Source organism: Plecotus auritus (genome assembly GCF_963455305.1).
Source record: "Plecotus auritus genome assembly, chromosome: 7".
NCBI classification, from domain to species: domain Eukaryota; kingdom Metazoa; phylum Chordata; class Mammalia; order Chiroptera; family Vespertilionidae; genus Plecotus; species Plecotus auritus.
Genome location: NC_137774.1, coordinates 18,228,253 through 18,249,056, shown reverse-complemented (window position 1 = coordinate 18,249,056; position 20,804 = coordinate 18,228,253). Strand labels below are relative to the sequence as shown.

Here is a 20,804-nt window from a genome sequence, read left to right as displayed (position 1 = left end):
TTTTACTAAGCCAGAGCATCACCATGGTTCTTATAGTTTCCCTTTTTAAGCAGATTTATGTCTATTTCGTAAAGTCATTTTTGTTTTGTTTTGTTTTTGTACAAGCAGGTAGATTACTTTAGCTTCAATCTAACCTGGACAAGTGCTTCTCTTACTTTAATGGACATAGGAATCACCCAGGCATCTCGTTAAAGTGCAGGTTCTGTGCTTACTTGGCAGGAGAGTTACTATGATCACAATACTATGGTTTTCCCAGGGTGAGGTGTATCCATTGCACTCCAGAGGTGCTGACCCCTGGGGTTTCCCCAAGTGTGGGAAACACGACTGCATCATTTGTGGTAGCGGGGCCTGCATTCATGCTCTCCCTTGCAAAAAAAAAAAAAAAAAATTGCAGGTTTTGATCCATAGGTCCCTCAGTAGGGCCTGAGCTTCTGCATTTCCAACAGGCTCCCAGGCAGTGCTCATGCTGCTGGTCCATGGATCACAAGCCAAGACTCGTGATAATTCAAGTTCAATCACAGTTTGCTCTGCGCTAACTTCCACTATGTTAATACTAGAGACCCGGTGCATGAAAATTTGTGCACTTGGCGAGGGGGAGGTGTGCGTGTGTGGGGTGTCCCTCAGTCCAGCCTGTGCCCTCTCGCAGTCCAGGACTCCTCAGGGGATGTCCACATGCCGGCTTAGGCACGCTCCCCAGGGGATCAGGCCTAAGCTGGCAGTCAGACATCCCTCTGGCAGCCTGGGAGCCCTCAGGGGATGTCTGACTGATGGCTTAGCACTGCCACAGAGGTGGGAGAGGCCCCACCAGTGCTGCTACACTGGCCAGCCATGAGCTGGCTTCTGGCTGAGCAGCGCTCCCTCTGTGGGAGCACACTGACCACCAGGGGGCAGCTCCTGCATTGAGCATCTGCCCCCTGGTGGTCAGTGTGCATCATAGCGACCGGTCATTCCACCATTAGGGTCAATTTGCATATTACCCTTTTATTATATAGGATAACTTTCCCTGAACTTGCTCAAACTTCATATTAGGCCAGGAGGACAACCTGTACCATTTCTCTGTGGGAAGCTCCTTGAATAAGCTCCAGCAACAAAAGCAGGAGGTATTTGACAGGAACAACAAACCTGAACTAGCAGTGAAATGTGGATGTCACAGGTGACTTTGCACCAAGATGCTGTCATCAGTGATGATTACATGGTCTCTCAGCAACATTGTCCACCTATGTTGACTTCCAGAAACATCTTCCAAGAGAGCATGGGGATCAAAGACTTATGGAAGCCTACGCATAGGTTATTGTAACAGGCAAATTAGTGGTGGCAACACTTAAATTTACTGCAATTTTTAGTTGTTTTTTTTTTTTTAACTGGTTCAAGACATCTGCTTGTCAGATCAAATTTTCTTATTTGGCTTCTACAATTGACCATTTTGACCCTGGCATCTGATTAAATTTTGCATTTTCTCATGTTAATCTTCGAATTTGTCCTTTTCTGGAAAGAGTCTACTTAAAAGACTCAATGACATTCATGAAAGTGAGAGTTCTTTCTTTTTGCAGCTGTAACCTGCCCTCCACCACCCACACCTAAATTTGCGGTACTTAGTGCTTATGAGCCATTGGCCGGAAACAGATCTGTCTATGGGAAGCAGGCGGTCTTTAAATGCCTGCCCAACTACGCCATGTTTGGAAATGACACCGCTACCTGCACAGCGCATGGAAACTGGACTGAATTACCAGAATGCAGTGGTAAGTGCAAAGAGAAGAGAAAACGATTAGGATAATGCAATTCCCATTTTTGAAAACTACTGAACATTCTGCTATGGATGTTTCAATGACCTTGTTTGGCATTGGTGGTAAGTGGCGAGCATAGCTGCCTTCCAGATGACCGTGTTCAACAAATGCTTGTTGGCCTCTACCATGTACCAGGTGGGGTTCTAGGTGTCCGGGATACCAGATGCACGAGACCGGTCTTCTGACCTCAGGGGAAGTCTATATAATGCGACGAACTCTCCGGAGCTGCCTGGGAAAGCTTTCCAAGGGAGGGGCTTGGAGGATGAGTGGATAATGAGGGGGGGGGGTATGCCACACAGAGCACAGGATGTGGAAAGTTTGGAAGGTGTGAAAGAACAGGGTGTGTGCACAGATAGCTGGATATTGTGGCGAGGCTGGTGCAGAGAAGTCTGGGTTAAACTGGGGTGTCTCAGGAGATGAAGGTAAAGAAAAAAATCTGGGTTGCAGTCATATTGTTACCTGCTTTTACCTACATGTAAGAATCACAAAAAATATGTGATTTTAAGGACTTATGCAGACTCTTCCTCCTTGAATTTGACCTAGCGTCACCCTCTTTATATTTGTCAATTTTATAACCAGTAGACAAATAGAAGTGATCATGCTCATGAGGAGTTATACTGAGGACTGTTAACTTCTCCTGTAGTGGATATTTTAGGTATCTATTGAATGATTCAAAACTTAAGTGCTTTTTAGCATGGAGAAACTATTAGTAATAATACCTAGAACCTTTTGGGGGCCTTAACTCTAGGCAAGGCACTGGTCTCTTGCTTTATATTTGTCATTTCAATTAATTCTACCAAGTCCTAAGCAGTTGGTACTTAAAAAAATATTTTTCCCAATCCTTTACCTAGATGTAGCAACTGTCAACATGTTGTGACATTCTCAGTCTCTGCCCCCTCCAGACACTTTTTTCCCTGAACCATCTGAAAATAAGTTGTACACATCATGACACTTACCCATAATACTTCAGCATGAATGTCCTAGGAACAAGGACATTCTCCTATATTATCACTGTACCCAAGACACTTAACATGTTTTGAAGTATTAACAACAAGCATTTAAACAATTGTAAGAATACTAGAGGCCCGGTGCACCAGTAGGGTCCCTTGGCCTGGCCTGCGGGAATCAGGCCAAAACCAGCTCTCTGACATCCCCCAAGGGGTCCCAGATTGCGAGAGGGCAGTTCTCGGGTGATGCACCCCAGAATCGGTCTCCCTCCTCTCTGGTTACAGTTGCCAAGTCACTGCAGCTCGGCAGCCCCTGCGTTGAGCATCTGCTCCCTGGTGATCATTGTCAAGGGGGGGTGTGGTCAATCTTTTCTTGGTGAAGGATCTCTTTCCCTCTGGAATTAGTGAGCTACCTGTGGGTCATACTTGACAACTGTGTGGATATACATTCTCTAGGCGTCATTTTTGCATCCACTGATGATCCAATTATGACATTGGTAGTTGCAAAATGGTGACTTTCTAATTCTATCTTTCCTTCTATATTGATTAGCTGGTATTCTTCTACAGAGAAGAGCTTTTTTTCTTCCATGGAATGTTAATTTTAGCGTTATTATAGACTCAGATTCTTTCTCATGTAATGTGTGGAAGAATCAACGTTAAGTCAAGCAGTCCAACTTTGAAATCTGTCCTCTTAAACTACCTCGTTAATCTACCTCCCTAGAGCTCTGTGCTCCTGGCTCCACCCTTGCTTTCTCGTATTCTGGTGACTTGGGATATGGGTTTGGGGCTCTGCTGTTGGGGCCTTAAGAAGGCCTGGAAGCAGCACCATTTTCCTCCTTCATATTTTGTGCTGCCTTCTTGTATAGTCTGAAGACAATCATGAGAATTAGATTTAACATTTAAAACCCAACTAATGGTGTGCTAGTGTGCATGGAGGGAGTCTTTGTGTTTTAATTTCATGGTTTATTGATGAAAAGAAACAGACTTCTTTTTTCTTTTTTCAAACTCACCATCTTAGACTGCGTAGAGATGAAATTCAAAACAAATAATGCCTTATGATTATGTGAAAGCCCAAAGAACTTGGTAACTCATTTATATACTTTCAAAGTGGTTTTGTTTCTTTTAAAAAAATATCCAGGTTCCTGTGAGTATAAGATAAGGGGGACAGAATTAAGCACCGAGGTACCTGGAAATTTCATTCCAGTCACAGGAACACCCAGTGATCAATGGTATAAGGGAGATTAGAATGTAACTGCATATTCCATGACTACTGGACAACATTACTACTTATACTAATATGTCTTATTAAATGAACTTTTTAGATGTAAAATGCCCATTCCCAATAAGACCAGACAATGGATTTGTGAACTATCCTGCAAAAGAAGCACTTGGTTACAAGGATAAAGCCACATATGGTTGCCATGATACCTATGTCTTGGATGGCCCAGAAGAAGTAGAATGCAACAAATTTGGTAACTGGTCTGCACAACCAAGTTGCAAAGGTATGAAACATGGGTGGGTCTTAAAAATATCTCTGAATCTATCCAGTGGATCACCCTTACTTGCCCCTTTCTTGTTCCAATCATTTTCTACTTATTGCTGAGACTTGCTTCACAGCTATTGGTGTGTGAAAGACTTTAAGACTCACAGGTGCATGGGGCAGCTTCATGCTTAGCAAGCACATTTGAAATTAAAGTGTATGAAATAATCAGATCTTTTATGAGCCTTGATATTATGGTGTAAGAGTGTGTGGGCTTCCTATAATGCTCTTAAGTCTTTGCCTATGAACATCCATTTTGCTTGGTTCTGGTTGAGATTCTTCTCACTGTTGCAAAAGCCAACCACATAGTTGAGCTACTTCAAGGAAATGGGGGCTTATAAGTGAGAAACAGGCAATTAGATGGACATTGAAGAACAGGAAATGAAACACAACCATTCCTCCTGAGAACTGGAGCTGAAATTCAGGAACAATTGCCACTTTTTTTTTTTTCATATCTCAATGGCTTTCTCTCATCTCCATGTTTCTCTGCTTACTCACTTTGAACTTGCCTGGACACTACATCAGGACCTCTCAACTACAGGACTCATCACTAATGCACCTTTTCCCTGGGACACTCATTTGAGTTAGGTGTCTATCCCTGATATGGTCAGTGTCAAGCTTAAGCAAAGAACCACAACCTAGCACTATGTATCTGCTCAGGTTACTGAATAGTGTAAGCGAAAAAAGGGAGTTAGGCAGGGCAGGCAAAAAAACATATGGCTAGTGTCTTAGGTTGTGGTACTTTAGAAGCAGAACCTGAAACAGGGATTCGAGTGCAGCTGATTTATTGAGTGTGTCAGGAGAAAGAGAGTGAGGCAGGTAGGATGGAGTAGGAGACTGGTTCTTACACTTCCCTAGGCGTCAGCATCCCACAGAGTATCTGACTCCGTAGATCTGGGATAGGAGCTGAGAATTTGCATTTCTACCAGGTTCCCAGGTGTTGTGGATCCTGCTGATCCAATTAAGTCTTGAACAAGTATGTAGTCTCAGCTAGAGTCTGGCTTCAGTGTCATCTCCTTGGGAGCTCTGGACCATGAATTCTACCCCAGAGTTGATCCCACCAAGAGGCAGGAGGACCTGCTTTTTGTATCTCCTTGTCAGTTAGTCATCGGCTATAGGCTGTTCCCTTCTCTGACCCTGGGGTTGGGGACTGATTCGCATTGCCTCCTGGGAGAGGTGGCGTCCTTAAGGCTGAAGGCAAATTTTCAGAGAAAGGAGCATTTGTGAGCTGTTATCAGCCAACCCTCACAGTGGCTGATGGGTGGGTGCATTCGCTCAATAAATGGGTTCTAAGTGGGCCAGTGTGATCTTACACGCAATGGCAGTATCTGGTAGAAGTCCCTGTTCACCAAAGCCTAGAATCTGCTGCTTTTGCTCTGACCTTCTTGTGTGGCTACTGCAGGGGAAGAAAAGGCCATCTTGGAACCCATGACTAATAGTTCTCTTTGTAAAGAACTGCTATCAGGAATGATATTGATGTTATTCCGTGGATACAGTCTTGGACTCTTCTTGTCTTGAGCAATTCATTTCAGATGTACTCATCTACAGGCTCAAATGCTACATCTCTTTAAGAAAGACTAATAGAACTCCTAAGGCTTCACTCCAAATATTGTCTCTTTCAGCGTCTTGTAAAGTATCTGTTAAAAAAGCTACTGTGATATTCGAAGGAGAGAGAGTAAAGATCCAAGAAAAATTTAAGAATGGGATGCTGCATGGTCAAAAAGTTTCTTTCTTCTGCAAAAATAAGGAAAAGAAGTGCAGTTACACAGAGGATGCTCAGTGCCTCGATGGCACCTTTGAAGTCCCCAGTTGCTTCAAGGGTAAGTCAAACACTGGCACTTTTAGCCAGGACTTCCATTGGCCCCTCACCACAGTTACTGCTTTTATGACACAATGGCCATAAGAAGCCATGTCACTATGGTCACTGAACTTTTAAAAAGAGATGGGGACAGGAGGAGGAGTGAGATGAAAGATGCATTCGGTTTTTTTACTTGAATAAACACTTTTCTTTTCAATTCTTTTCCTTAATACTCAGGGTTGTGGCTTTATTTGATGAATATTGAGGTGAATTATGCCCTTTATTTTTTATTAAAAATTCCAAATTAAGCTTGAATAGCTGCTGCTGATGATGATGATAATGATAATGTAATGTTTGCCACCTCTTGCTCCCAAATTATAAAGAACTCAACCCAAATTACAAAGTGACTTATGGCAATGGTCATTGGTTTATAGATCTTATTACATTTCCCCCCTTCCTTCAGTAATTCCTAGAGTCTAAAAGGGATCCATGGGAGTATAGCAGTCATCAGAGCGAACTATTTTAAGGAAGATAATTATGTCTGTGCGAGATAAAAACGTGTACAATGGCTAGCATTTAGAGCTGCCAACCTTGTAAGATTTCAGGCTCAGGGTTTAAATATCTTTGTTGTATGAAGGAAGGGCCTGCAGAGACTGAAGTTGTTGTTGGCTCTAGTCGAGAAATGGCCCAAGATCGTGGACAGCCCTGTACCAGCAGGCTGCAGAGAACAGAGATGGGACCAGGTGTAAGGAAGAGGAGAGAGGTCTGAGAAGTGGCCAGTTAGAGAGACAGAGGGAATGATAAATAGCAGACAATATCCACCTCATAGGTTTGATGATTAGAAACATCATGCATGACATTGAATATGACGTGCTCAACCAATCACAGTTATTATAATTACAAAGAGCTAGAAATGCACTGAATAATTTGTTGTGTGTGTTTTCTAAAACAAACAAACAAACAAACAAAAAAACACACACACATTTTGTATTGATTTTAGAGAGAGGAAGGGAGAGAGAAAAACAGCAATTGGCTGCCCCCCGCATGCCTCCTACTGGGGATTGAGCCCATAACCCGGATATGTGCTCTGACCAGAAATGGTCAGACCTCTTGGTGCTTGTGACAACGCCCAACCAACTGAGCCACACGGGCCAGGGCAAATCATTACTCTTCAAAGTACAGCAGAGCCCTGGTGAGATGTGAGATACCCAAACTGACAAAGTACCATAAGCCTGGTTCAAATGAGTAAATAAATAAATAAACAAATAAATAAATAAATAAAGGTTAGAAGAGGGAAATTAACAAACAGACACACAAACAGCTTTGTTCAGATACTCCTTCAGGCCAGTCTCCCTGCCGGTCTTGAGACAGATGCTGCACGGTTAATGCATTGGAGAACGAATAAAGGGATGATTCTTTCCCAACTTTTAATCTTGACTTTCAGAGCTATAGAACCTTTTATTTTCTCTCCTGGAAGTGACCACCTTTTCATTTCCCTGGTGCTTTCTCACATGTCAGCTAAATGGTTTTGTTCATTTAATTCAATTTATTCTGCACGTTTATAAAATGTACTTGATTTGTCTTAGCCACGTAACAAATTTAAGAAATGGTCGTTTCTCATAGAATGTTTTACTCCCCTCCCCCCCCACCCCAAACAGAACACAGTTCGTTGGCCTTCTGGAAAACAGATGCCTGGGATGTCAAGCCATGCTAAACTGGTCGTCCGATTCAAAATTCAGTGTCATATCTGTGTTTGTCCAAGAAACCTAATGGAAGTGGAAAAAATAAAGTGACTGAATTTATGGCCTTAGCCATTGCATCATTACTCCTCATGGGCTTAGTTTTAGTTATATTATCCGCTTCAGAACCCCAATATTTGGAATATCATCATTTCATGGTTGTGAAATGCACCGTGTAAGCAATTATGTGGGTAACCCAGTCCCTTTCCCCTAAATCTATCCTCAAATGCTTTCACCTAAAACAACTACAATTCAGTATTTTTCATAGAATGGTCCATAGACCCCCCCACATCAGTATCACCTGGTACTGATTACAAAGAAAAAATGCTGTACCCCAGAATTTGTGAGGATGGTCCAACAATCTACATTGATGACATAGTCCCCATATGATTCTTTGTGTTCCCTAGTTTGAGAAACATGGCCATGAAGGAATAAGCATGGGCTATCAATTTAGAAGAACTGGATTTGAACCTTGGAATCTGCTTTACAAAATCCCTAGAAAAATTTCTCCTCAGCCACTAAAATTTCGTGATCCAGCACGATGGTGTTCCTTCGTTCATATTTAATTCCCCTGCCCTTTTCTCCTTCTGTAGTACATGGTGGCAAAACCTGCCCCCGGCTCTCACTGCCTTCCCTCTGCCTGTGCCAGAGCATCGGAATGTTGCTGGAAAAAAGAAAAACTCATAACCAGGCTAACAGGCCCCACTTTCAATTCATCAGCTCACATGTTACCTAAGCGCTCGGCTCTGCCCAGAAATCCTACCATATCTCTTTAGACTGCTCACTCCTCTCCACTCCAAGGTGGCTATTTCTCTTCTCAATGCTCCTCAAGTTACCTTCTCTCTCCTCAATCTCAGCTGATGGCCTTGCTTCTTATTTCACTGAGAAAATACCCTTAAAAAAAATCGTGACCCTACCAAATCCATCATCTTATCAGCATCTGTACCAGGCACTCTGCTCTCCATATTGTTAGGATGGATGAACCCTGGGATCCCATATCTCTCCCATCAACCCTCTCTTCTGGATTTCCTCCCTTAGCATAAAGTTTTCCTTTCTATTTTTTTTTTTTAATCCTCACCCAAGGATATTTTTTCCATTAATTTTTAGAGAGACTGAAAGGGAGTGAGGAGAAAGAGAGAGAGAGAAACATTAATGTGAGAGGGACACATTGACTGGTTACCTCCCACATGCACCCCAATGGGGAATGGGGAGTGAACCTGCAACCCAGATACGTGCCCTTGACCAGGAATTGAACCCACGACCCTTTGGTGCACAGGCCGACACTCTAACCACGGGGAAACACCGGCAGGAAACAAAGTTTTGTTTAATTTGTCACATAGTAATTAAAGAACCACTGTTTTCTTTAACTTGTCACATATTAATTTTAAAGGACCTCTTCCTCATCCCCCCTAACATCTCTAGGAATGCAAGGACAGCAGTAAAGATTTATAGCATCTCCCCCTGTCCCAGACATCATCTCTGAGTTTCCTCCAGAAAAGGAGAGAATGCATTTTTCTATCATCCTCTCTTTTGTTGCAAAGTCTTTCATAATTTTGTGGTATCAACATCGATATATATAAGAGCCTAAGCAACCGTTGTGATGGAACGATTGGAACTGGTCGCTATGACGCGTACTGACCACCAGAGGAGCTGCCCCCAGCCCGCAGACCCTGATCACCAATGGGGCCTGCTGGCCAACCTCCTGGTCCCTCCTGCTGGCCAGCAGGCCCCGATCACCCAATCAGGGCCAGGCCCCCGGGCTGGGACCAGAACTGGGTGGGGGTAGGTGGCAGCAGATGCCATCCCTTTCCCAGGGGGGCCAAGGGCCAGCTCACTCCTAGGGGCCGGCGGCCAACCTTCCGCGTCCCTCCTGCTGTCTACCCCCTGGCCGGCAAGCCCCGATCAGGTGAGCGGGGCCAGGCTCCAGGCTGGGACAGGGAACCAAGGGTGGGGTGGCGGGGGATGTGGACAGTGAGGGAAGGAAGAGACGGGGAGGTGGGGAACCTGATCAGCCCTGATTGCCGGCCGGGCCTAGGGACCCCACCTGTGCATGAATTTTGTGCACAAGGCCTCTAGTTTATAAATATATTTTTAAATTGCTCACTTCCTCTCGGCTCACTGGGAGGGAGCCGAGGGGGCTGGCCACAGGGAGAGCAGTGAAGGTACTTTTTCTTTTGGCATCTGGTGGATGGTAACCGGGAGCCTCCCTAATACAGACCCGTGCTCCAGGCCTTTTGCTCAATCTCTGCGGGCTTTTCTGTAAAAGTCCACACTCGGCTTCCCTCTTCTGTCACAATTGCCATGACCTCCTCGGATCCCCTGAGTCATATTTTATTTTTAAATATATTTTTATTGATTTCTTACAGAGAGGAAAGGGAGAGGATAGATAGTTAGAAACATCGATGAGAGAGAAACATCGATCAGCTGCCTCCTGCACACCTCCCACTGGGGATGTGCCCGCAACCCAGGTACATACCCTTGACCGGAATCGAACCCGGGACCCTTCAGTCCGCAGGCCGACGCTCTATCCACTGAGCCAAACTGGTCAGGGCACCAACTGAGTCATATTAATACAGAACGTTTGAAGTCCTGTAGCCCAGCTCACACCTGATGAATGAACAGGCTCAATGGGGATTTTTTAAATTCAAGTGTTTATTACCTATGACCTTTATTAGGTGTATAACCACTAGGGCATGGGATCAGTCAGAATGGATTGCGACCATGGGCTGCAGGGTTGAGGGTCGGGGGGTCAGGGCTGGAGGACCTGGATGTACCAGGCATTACCCTTGAGTTGTTAGATGTGGGAACGCGGGGGAGGAGGGCCTTATGGGAAGAACTGGTAGCCTCGTTGTGGTTGGCACTCGGAGTGCCTGGGCAACAGCTATCTACCAACTGGTGCGAAAGCTTTTCGGTATTTTAACTCACGGAATGCCTGGCCACACCTGCTTTCACGAAGGATTGGGGAAAACAAAACAAAACAAAACAAAGAACAAAAGAGGGATGGGGACAACATAAACATCATAAAAATAACCACACACACCAAAACCGAAATAAAACAAGCACACAGATTTTGTAATTTTTCTGTTGTACCATCTTTTCAAGATTTAATTTTTTTAAAGCAGTTTTAGGTTTGCAACAAAATTGAGAGGAAGGAAGATATACTCATTGCCCAAACACACCCATAACCCCCTCCCTCCATTATCAACATCACTTTTCAGAGTGATACTTTTTTTTTTTTTTTTTTAACCAAAGATGAACCTGCATTGACACATCATACTCACCCAAAGTCCATAGTTTACCTTAGGATTCTTTCTTGGTGTTGTATTTCCTATGGATTTGGACAGATATATGACACATATCCACCAGTATAGAGAATTTCCACCGCCCTGAAAACCCTCTGTGATCTGCCTGCTCGCCCCTCCCCCACACTTGAAACCACTGGTCTTTTTACTGTGTCCGTAGTTTTGCCTTTTCCAGAATGTCATATCCTTGGATCCAATGGCCTGCAGCCTTTGCAGATGGGCTTCTTCCACTTGGGAACATGCATTTAATCCCCCCCACCACCCCGCGTCTTTTCATAGCTGATAGCTCATTTCTTCGTGCAGAATAATATTCCCTTGTCTGGGTGTACCAGTTTATTTATTACCCATGCACTTACTGGAAGACATCTTGGTTGCTTCCAAGTTTGGGCAATTATGAATAAAGCTGCTATAAACATCCGCGTGCAGGTTTTTTGTTTGAACATAAGTTTCCAACTCCTTTGGGTAAATACTAAGGGTAATTGCGGGTCACATGGTAAGAGAAGGCTTGTTTGTTTATTGAGCTATAATTGACATACAGCATCGTATTAGTTTCAGGTGTACAACAGAATGATTTGAGGAGTGCACGCATTGTGAAATGATCTCCACAATAAGTCTAGTTAACATCCACCACCTCACATAGTTCCACTGTTTTTTTCTCGTAATGAGAACTTTTAAGATCCGTCTCTTAGCAACTTTTAAATATACAACAGCATTAGCTGTCGTCACCATGCTGACGTTACATCCCCAGGAGTTATTTTATAACTGGGACGTTGTACCTTTTGACCACTTTCACCCAGTTCACCCAGCCTATGTTTAGGTTTGTAAGAAACCACCAAGCTGTCTTCCAGAACGGTGGGACCATTTGCATTCCACCACACCGGCATCAGCATTGGTTGTCGGTGTTCTGGTTTGGGCCATTCTAATGTGGTAGTCTCTTGTTGTTTTAATGTGCATTTTCCCGATGACCTATGATGCAGAGCCTCTTTTCATTGTTTAATTGCCTTCTGTCTATTTTCTTTGGTGAGGTGTCTATGGAGACCTTTGGCCCACTTTTAAAATCAGGTTGCTTATTTCCTTATTAAGTTTTAGGAGTCCTTCATGTATGTTGAATAACAGTCCTTTATCAGGTATTGTCATTTGCAAGGATTTCCATCCAGTCTGTGGCTTGTCTTCTCATTCTCTTGATATTGTCATTTGCAATGCAAAGATCGGCTGACTATATTTATGGGAGTCTTTTTCTGGGTTCTCTGTTCTGTTCCATTGATCTGCCTGTTCTTTTGTCAGTACCACACCATCTCCATTACTGTAGCATTATGTCTGTTGTTTGGAAATACCAGGTGTTCAGAATGCTGAAAGCTCCCAAGCCCAGCACTCCTATATCAAACCGCTCCCCATCCTCCTCCCCTCAGGCCCCAGCCTGTTCCACAAAGAAGCTCCCGGAATACGGCAAGTCTGTTGAAGATGGCTTTGTGTACCAGTTTATTCATTGGAAGGCATCTCAGGCAGCTGCATAGACTTGGATCCCTGAAAAAAGTAATCAGAGTAGACTTTGGAGCTTAGGCCACAGTACTGATTCCTCTAATTTAATGATATTTTCACAGAAAAAAAAATCTGCTATTTTTGCAATCTGAAGAGGCAATTTGGATTAGAGGAGCCAGCCCATTAGTAGAAACTACCCATTTTCTGCCCCTCTATTTAGTGATTATGTGGCCCATTTAGTCCTATAAGTAAACTCTCTTCCAAAATGTTTTTTTCTTAAGCTTTTAGATCACCATGTTGCCTGTTATAAAAATTCAGCTATACCCACCCTCCCTAGCCACAGGCTTCAGTGATCTGCCCTGCTGGCTGATAGTCCAGGAAGCACTAACAGGCTTCTCCCTCCCCTGCCCCATCCTCCCTTTCCCCCCACCCCCCCTCCACCCCCGTCCCGCCAACGTTCCCCAACCCCAGGCAGTCCACTGAAGGGAGAGTGAAACTCTAACCACAGGTTGCTAGGTATCATCCCATATTTTAGCATGGCTGAATTTCCTCTTCCCATCTATGGACTGTTACTTACTAGCAATTGCAGACCCAGTAAACCCTGTTAGCTGCACGTGGTCAATGAAGCTGCCTCCAACACCAATGACCAGCTTCTTCACTTGCATTTTGGCAGGAGGGGTTCTGAATGCAAAGGTGCCGTGTTTTACCTTGTCTCTCGCACTATAACCTAATTCTGTAAGAAGTTTACAGGACAAAAAGTGAATTCTCTTGTTTGTAAAACATTGGCCAGTCTTTCCATATACAGGGTCTCATTTCTGGGCCCCCAAACACAATCATAAGTATTCATCAGTGAAATTTCCCACCTAGTAGCCTGAAGATTTTTCTTCCTAAATAAAAGACTAAAAAGACAAAAAGAAAGAAAGAAAAGGAAACAGCTTGGGATGTGTGCATATGTGTGTGAGTATGTCTGTGTGTGAGAGTGTGTGTGGTTGGTGTGCATGTGTGTGAACATTTGTCCCTCTTGTGTGTATGTTGTTTGAGTGTGTGTGTGCTCTTTGCACATGTGAGAGTACATGTGCTTGCACGTGTGTGAATGTATGATGGATGAGTGTGTGTGTGTGTGTGTGTGTGTGTGTGTGTGTGTGTGTGTGTGTGAGATAACTAGTTCTTTGTGTGCTAGTGCTGCCCCCTAGTGGCATTTATTACTTTTGAAAGTGCTCATAAAAAAGTGGGGAATGAAAAGAAGACAATATTGATTGAAGTTGCCTTGTGTCAAGCACTGGGTAAAATTTTCCATATATCTCACCTTTGTTAATTCTACCGTTCCAATCCTGCCGTGAGGAAGGTAAAGAAACTGAAACTTAGGGAAATGACGTAGCTTGCTTTACCTGCTCACAAAGCTAATCAGTGACAGAACCAGATGTCCAACCTGAAGGCTGGACTCTGTCTTTTCTACCCTCCTTAGACTGCTAGTTAGACTATGAATTTCCCCAGTGGCTTCCTGGAATTTTCACAGGTTAGGGAGTGGGGCTGAAACAGGTTGGTAGATATTTTTATAGGTGATGGATGCTATGAAGTTCTCTAGTAGTTGGTTGCCAGTTTGTATGGACACCGGATGGGGCGATATGCATATTATTGAAGGGGAGGGAGGACAATAGCTAGTTCATCTCTAATAGCCTTGAGCATGAAGTGCCCAGGAAGGCAGAAGGTAAGGCTGGTTTGGTGAATGTGACTTTGTTCTGGCACAGGGAAGTGATCAGAACCTTTGTGCTAAAGGTAGTGACTCTCTTTTTCCGTAGTGAAGAAAAGAATATATGCCTTGTAATTCCCAGTTTCTACTTGGTTTATACTACAGCTATTTGTGGTATAGGTCATACTTTTATGACCTGTAAATAGGAGGTTCAGAATTACTTTCTATCCAATTTAAGGGATTTACTGGCTGCAGGATTATTCTGATATTTATCTCTAATGTGTTTATGTAATAATAATCATCATTCTTGATATTTACAAATTGCTTTCCATTTAGATTGCTAAGCATCACTCATGTATTTCATTCTAATGATACAAAGTATCTTAATAATGTAAATGGTGAATCACTGACTGAAATGTGATTCTTTAGAATATCAGCTTATGCATTAGTACTGTGTACAGAACCATTGCTAGTTTTGAAACAATAAATAAAAATGTGGAAGCTATACACATCATGTTAAATCCCAGAAAAATAGACAAAGGGCCAATGAGAAACTTTGCAGAAGAATAAAAGGAAAGGACTGACAGAGATATTAACATTTCAACTTTCCTAATAGTGGAAAATGAAAATTAAAGAGATACTTTTTATGTACATACAACTAGCACAGATTAGAAAAAAATTGTTAATGTGAGACAGCCACTCTCAGGGACTCCTGAGGGAGATTACAAATTTGCAAAAACACTTTTGGAAAGCAATTTGACAGTACTGATCAAAAGCCTTTTTGTTGTTTTTTCCCCACAGGAATATCTTTTCTGGAGATAGCTGAAACTACAACCAAGATATATATATATATATATATATATATATATATATATATATATATATATATATGTATATATATATATATATATTACAACCAAGATATATATATATATATACACATATATACATATATACATATATATGTGTGTATATATATATCTGTATATATATATACACATATCCCAGTATTATATATAAGTGCCAAAAATTGCTAATATCCAATCACAGGAGAATAATTAAGCAAATGATATTGTATTCTAATGATGAAATAAGTAGACATTAAAATGATTTAGATACTTTTTATTATTTTATATATTATAATTTTAATTATATATAAATATATGTGATTTGGGGTATGTGTGATGACCCAAAGTCATTAACATTTGTTCTTATGTCTTGTACTTACATTTTATGTCTCTTATTCACAATCTTTCACATTACTGGATAAAGGCACATTCAAGTTGTTGAAACCTTAACTCTACAATGTTTTGGAGAAGACAAATATAGTGAATTTCCTAATTTTGTGCCTAAGTCAGTGTTTTCAAAAATAGTGCAATTTTTGGAGAGAGTTGAGCAATTTTAGGAAGTAAAATCGACAAGACTTAAACCATCTTTAATGTATCTAGAGAATCATTGTCAATATTTGACTCATATTCTTACAAGTTGTTTTCCTTTCTGTGTGTGTATGGCAAATATGTAAAATAGTTTATAAACTATTTTGCAACTCACTTTCTGTACTTATTAGCATAGACTTATACTTTTGGTATTGATCTTTAGGATAATTAAGGTATCCAAAGAATGCCTTTAGGAAATCTGTACATTGTACATGTATATAATTTAAAGTTAAGAGAAGTAAGTTACTGTATCAGGTGTACATTTGACTTTATAAAACAGAAAACTCAAACAACAGTAGTTTAACCAAAATGGAGGTAACCTATAGGTCTCAGCTATAGTTAATATAATTTTATAGAGGAGGAGTTAAAAATATAGATATCATCAAATTTAATACTTGTAACAAAATGCAGGCCTAGTTCATTATGAATAATTATTAACTTTATAATTAGGAAAATGTCATATTTCCCATGTTTTATATAGGGAATAATTGAATTCACATTGTTCAATATTATCTACTAATACTTAATTTTAAGTTAACCTTTTGAAAATAAACAGATCCTTTTCTACAGGAGAAGTATAGCATAATTAATTTCCCACACAGGAAAGAAAAACAATTTATTTTTAGGGTCATGTTTACACTATCATCACGTATACTACCATTTGATTTTTAAAAATTGAGGTAGAAATATTATTTGTTTATGAAACAAACCTTTTACTTTCATTTAAGTCATATGTAGCTGATAGGAAATAATATTCTCAATGGCAATAATGTTTAAATTTTAATACCTTTTTAAAATCAAAGAAAAAAATGACATTCAGTATATACTTTCCATATATATTTTCATAACTGACTTTATAATTAAATTAGGTCTGTCAGATTTAGTCTCCTAGAAAGAAATTTGGATTCAGAAAAGTTAGTCTTCCAGGCCTCTTGAATGGAAGCTATAAACTAGGAAGTGATGGGTAGCCTTATTCCACCCCAGGTGCAGAGAAAAGCACAAAAGAGCAATCTGCATTTATTCTTTAAGTCAATAAACATTTATGGATTGTCTCTACGTTCTAGATACTCTGCAAGCATTGGGTCTGCAATGGTGAACCCAACATATACTGTTCCTGTCCTATGGAGTAAAAAAAGAATATGGTTGATATTAATATTTGATTACAAATTTTGATAAATACAATGAAGAAAAAGAACAGGGGGTTTTGAAAGAGAATAAGGGTGGTCTGAGAATCAGTGAAGGCTTCTCTGAGGATGTGACAGTTCAATAAATATATTTTGAGCTGACACATTATTATCCTTCTAGACATAGAAGTCATATTAATTGGTTGCTATAGATACCTGGCCATAAAATGTCTATGCAAAACTGAATTTTTCAGGCCACATATATTGCAACAGTTAAAAAAAGAGTATTTATCTGGCTTGAGGTCCCTGAATGGACTCTGATTCCAGCAATTTCCCCCCAAATACACCTGAAGGTGCACAGCGGGGGTCTCCTGTGTGCTCTTTATTTCACTAAATTATTATACAGTGTGCACCATTAATGTTTCTCCAAGTGTTTGTAGCTGTGAGGATGTTACTCTTATTCTCATTTCTTGCCTTTGATGCTTGATGAAGTCATCCCAGCTGCTGCTACTTTTTATGAATGCCTGCCCCGAAGTGGTTGGAGCCCAGTGTTAAGGTCAATGATGCCTGTACTGAGTGTGCTATCTTCAGAAATTATGGATACAAATGCTGCTTATGGCGTCTGTTCTCAATGGTTAAGTGGATATACAACCCACCGAGCAGGAGCTCTGAACCTAGGCTCCATGGGTGGACTTCAGACCTTTTGGGAACCCTTTGATTTGTACACACACTTTGGGGTATGTGGGCAGCTGGTGATGGTGGGGTAAGGAAGGTAAGTTATAGCTTTTTATGATTTCAAAGGAAGTTCCTCACCTCAAAGGCTTAGGCATCACTTATTACAACAAGTGGAGGAGAGCTGGAAGTCAAACCATGGTCCTCTGTGCGCTATGTAGAATCACCCACCTTTCCTTCAATGTTTCTATACTGTCAGTGAACCAGATCTGCTTACCATCTCTTAGGATGAGTTATAGGACGACCCTTGGTTCTCATGTAAGGAGATTCCAAGTGGACACCAACCACTCCTCTAAACATACAGGTTTGAATCCTAAGGTGAATGCAGCGCAGGCTCAAGCTAAATATGTAGAACATAACAATAAAAACCCTCCATGCATATCTTAATATTTTTGTTTGTACAACTATACATGTATGTATCCTATTTAATAAAAGAGTAATATGCAAATTAACCATCACTCCGCTACACCCACTGGCCACGCCCACCGGCCACGCCCACCAGCCAATCAGGAGAGAATATGCAAATAAACCCAACCAAGATGGCTACGGCCACAGAGAGCAGGAGGGAGGCTTGGGTTTCCCTGGCAATGGAGGAAGCCAAGCTTTCCGCCTGCCCTTGCCAGCCTAGGCCTCCACTCAAGGCTACAAAGTTTCATGATAGAAGATACATAAACCCAAACAGAAATGGCCGCAGCCAGGAGGCTAGGGTTGCCCCCGGTGATGGAGGAAGCCAAGCTTTCTGCACACCCTGGCTAGCCCAGGCCTCGCTTAAGGCTACAAAGTTTCAATTATAGAAGATAAATAAACCCCAGATACCAGGGCCTCCGCTTGGGTCGCCAGGGGGTATGACTGGCCTGCAAACCACAACAGGCCACTTGCCCAGGCCACCCCACGCCCTAAGGGAACCCCCACCCTGATCCAGGACACCCTTCAGGGCAAACCAGCTGTCCCCCACCTGTGCACCAGGCCTCTATCCTATCTAATAAAAGAGTAATATGCAGATTGACCATCACTCCAACACACAAGATGGCTGCCCCCATGTGGTCAAAGATCCTGCCCATGTGGACACAAGATGTCCGCCACAAGATGGCCAGCAGGGGAGGGCAGTTGGGAGGGACCAGGCCTGCAAGGGAGGGCAGTTGGGGGCGATCAAGCCTGCAGGGGAGGGCAGTTAAGGGTGACCAAGCCGGCAGAGGAGGGAAGTTGGGGGCAACCAGGCCTGCAGGGAAAGGCAGTTGGGAGGGACCCAGGCCTGCAGGTGAGAGCAGTTCGGGGGGACCAGGCCTGCAGGGGAGGGCAGTTGGGGGGCACCCAGGCCTGCAGGGGAGAACAGTTGGGGGGGACAAGGCCTGCAGGGGAGAACAGTTGGGGGGGACAAGGCCTGCAGGGGAGGGCAGTTAGGGGAAAACAGGCTGGCAGGGGAGCAGTTAGGCATCAATCAGGCTGGCAGGGAGTGGTTAGGGGGTGATCAGGCTGGCAGGCAGAAGCGGTTAGGGGCAATCAGGAAGGCAGGCAGGTGAGCAGTTGGGAACCAGCAGTCCTGGATTGTGAGAGGGATGTCCGACTTCCTGTTTACTGTACTGTGGGCAGTTGGACATCCCTCGAGGGGTCCCAGATTGGAGAGGGTGCAGGCTGGGCTGAGGGACACACACCCCCGTGCACGAATTTCGTGCACCAGGCCTCTAGTGTATATATAAGTACATATTAGTGAAAAAGGGACAATCTGCTAGTTCTTGAAAATGAAAAGGGAGATTTTTTCATATTTTTACTTTTACCTATTAGAGAGAATATTTTAAGAAATTTACTTTCTTAATATATATATTTTACTTTTTAACTTTGTCATATTTTTTTCTGCTGCAATTATTTCCTCTCAGATGAACTTGACTTTGCTGCATTTTTCCTCTTGATCCTCTTTTTTTCAACTCTTCTGCTCATGTTCATTTAGATATCACTTGTCAAATTCATTTCATGTTCTTCCGGCAACATGGTTACATATTTTGAACCTCTTCACTGAATGGTCCAAGACCTGCAATTGCATGTGTGTGATTCTCAGTACAAATGATCTAGATTACTAATTATTTGTTACCTATAAACATGTTCAACTATGCTTTAAAAAAACTAAACATTCTTAAAAGCATTTCATACCTTTTCTTTCCCTTAGCCTTCATGATTTGTCATTGAAACAATGAAGAACTGTTAGTTTTTACTTCTAGTGGGATGGGTTTGAAAAAGCCCCTTGAAAAGAATATGACTCTCCTCTGGAAGTTTGAAAGTAACTAGGTAAAAATGAACGAATCTTCTATTTTCTTTATGGAAAATTGAAAAGATGCCTCAAGCTGTGCTTAAGTTTGATTTGGCACCACCCTGAGTGTATTGCATATAGACACTGAAGAAGGAATCCTGTTGTGAAATTAGATGAAAAACAGTGGTGTTTTCACAATTTAAACGTTGTTTCTGCCTGTATATTTAAAAAACATAGTTCAGAGTTTTCCCAGCAATGTAACAGAAGACCACAGACCACCACAACATAGCAATGCGGACATGGAGACTGTCCTGGGGAGGTGGAGACCCCCGGGCGCGGCAAAAACACATTTTCCACTAGATCTTGTTATTCTATCCACTAGATCTTGTTATTCTACACAGAATTGGTAATAAAAAAGCTTTTTTATTTTATTTCAGCATTTTCAGAATTTGGGGTCAGGTTTTTCAAACCTCAGTTCTGAATCCCACTCCCACCTCCCCCCCCCCCCAAATAACAAAACAAAACAAAACAAAACAAAGAGGTAATGCCCATCTGGGTAGTGAGAGACACCAGGCAGTAAGTTCCCCGTTTTTAGACTCATTTAACGCCTATCTCTGACCAAACAAAGGCCACACCCTTCTGTGAATGTCCTCCAGTAATCCCATTTTCTTTGCCCTTTGGATGTTCTTCCTCCACAGCTCCCACAGTGTCCACAAGCTACACTTGTGATGCTGGGGGGACGCATTGTCCATGTATAGGTCCCAACCCGCTTCTAGGCTAGAAGCCACAAGGCTGGAACAGGAGCTGGAACCTGCGCGCTGGGGACCCGACCGTTGCCATGGCAACGGTGCTGTGCCCCTTGGCAACGCTGGGGCCTAGGAACGCGAGCGCGGAAGTCCCTGCCTTCGCACTGCTGGACGGTGGCTGTCGTAGGTCCCAGTGTCGCCATGGCAACGGCGCGCCGCCGGCCGCCGCTGAAGGGGTGGGAAAG

At 42.5% G+C, this 20,804-nt stretch overlaps 1 protein-coding gene across 2 annotated transcripts in view; it reads left to right on the top strand.

Moving 5' to 3' along the window:
- The window catches only part of APOH (apolipoprotein H), a gene marked incomplete at its 5' end in the record, with an annotated part of 30,491 nt that extends 21,079 nt beyond the window's left edge, over nucleotides 1–9,412 (top strand). For both annotated transcript variants that reach the window (XM_080678864.1, XM_080678865.1), the window contains 4 exons: nucleotides 1,551–1,739; nucleotides 4,054–4,233; nucleotides 5,894–6,091; nucleotides 7,728–9,412. In XM_080678864.1, coding sequence (XP_080534990.1) covers nucleotides 1,551–1,739; nucleotides 4,054–4,233; nucleotides 5,894–6,091; nucleotides 7,728–7,783 — 623 coding nt within the window. In that variant the 3' untranslated portion in view covers nucleotides 7,784–9,412. The remainder of the gene's footprint in view (nucleotides 1–1,550; nucleotides 1,740–4,053; nucleotides 4,234–5,893; nucleotides 6,092–7,727) is intronic.
- Nucleotides 9,413–20,804: the final 11,392 nt, after the last annotated feature.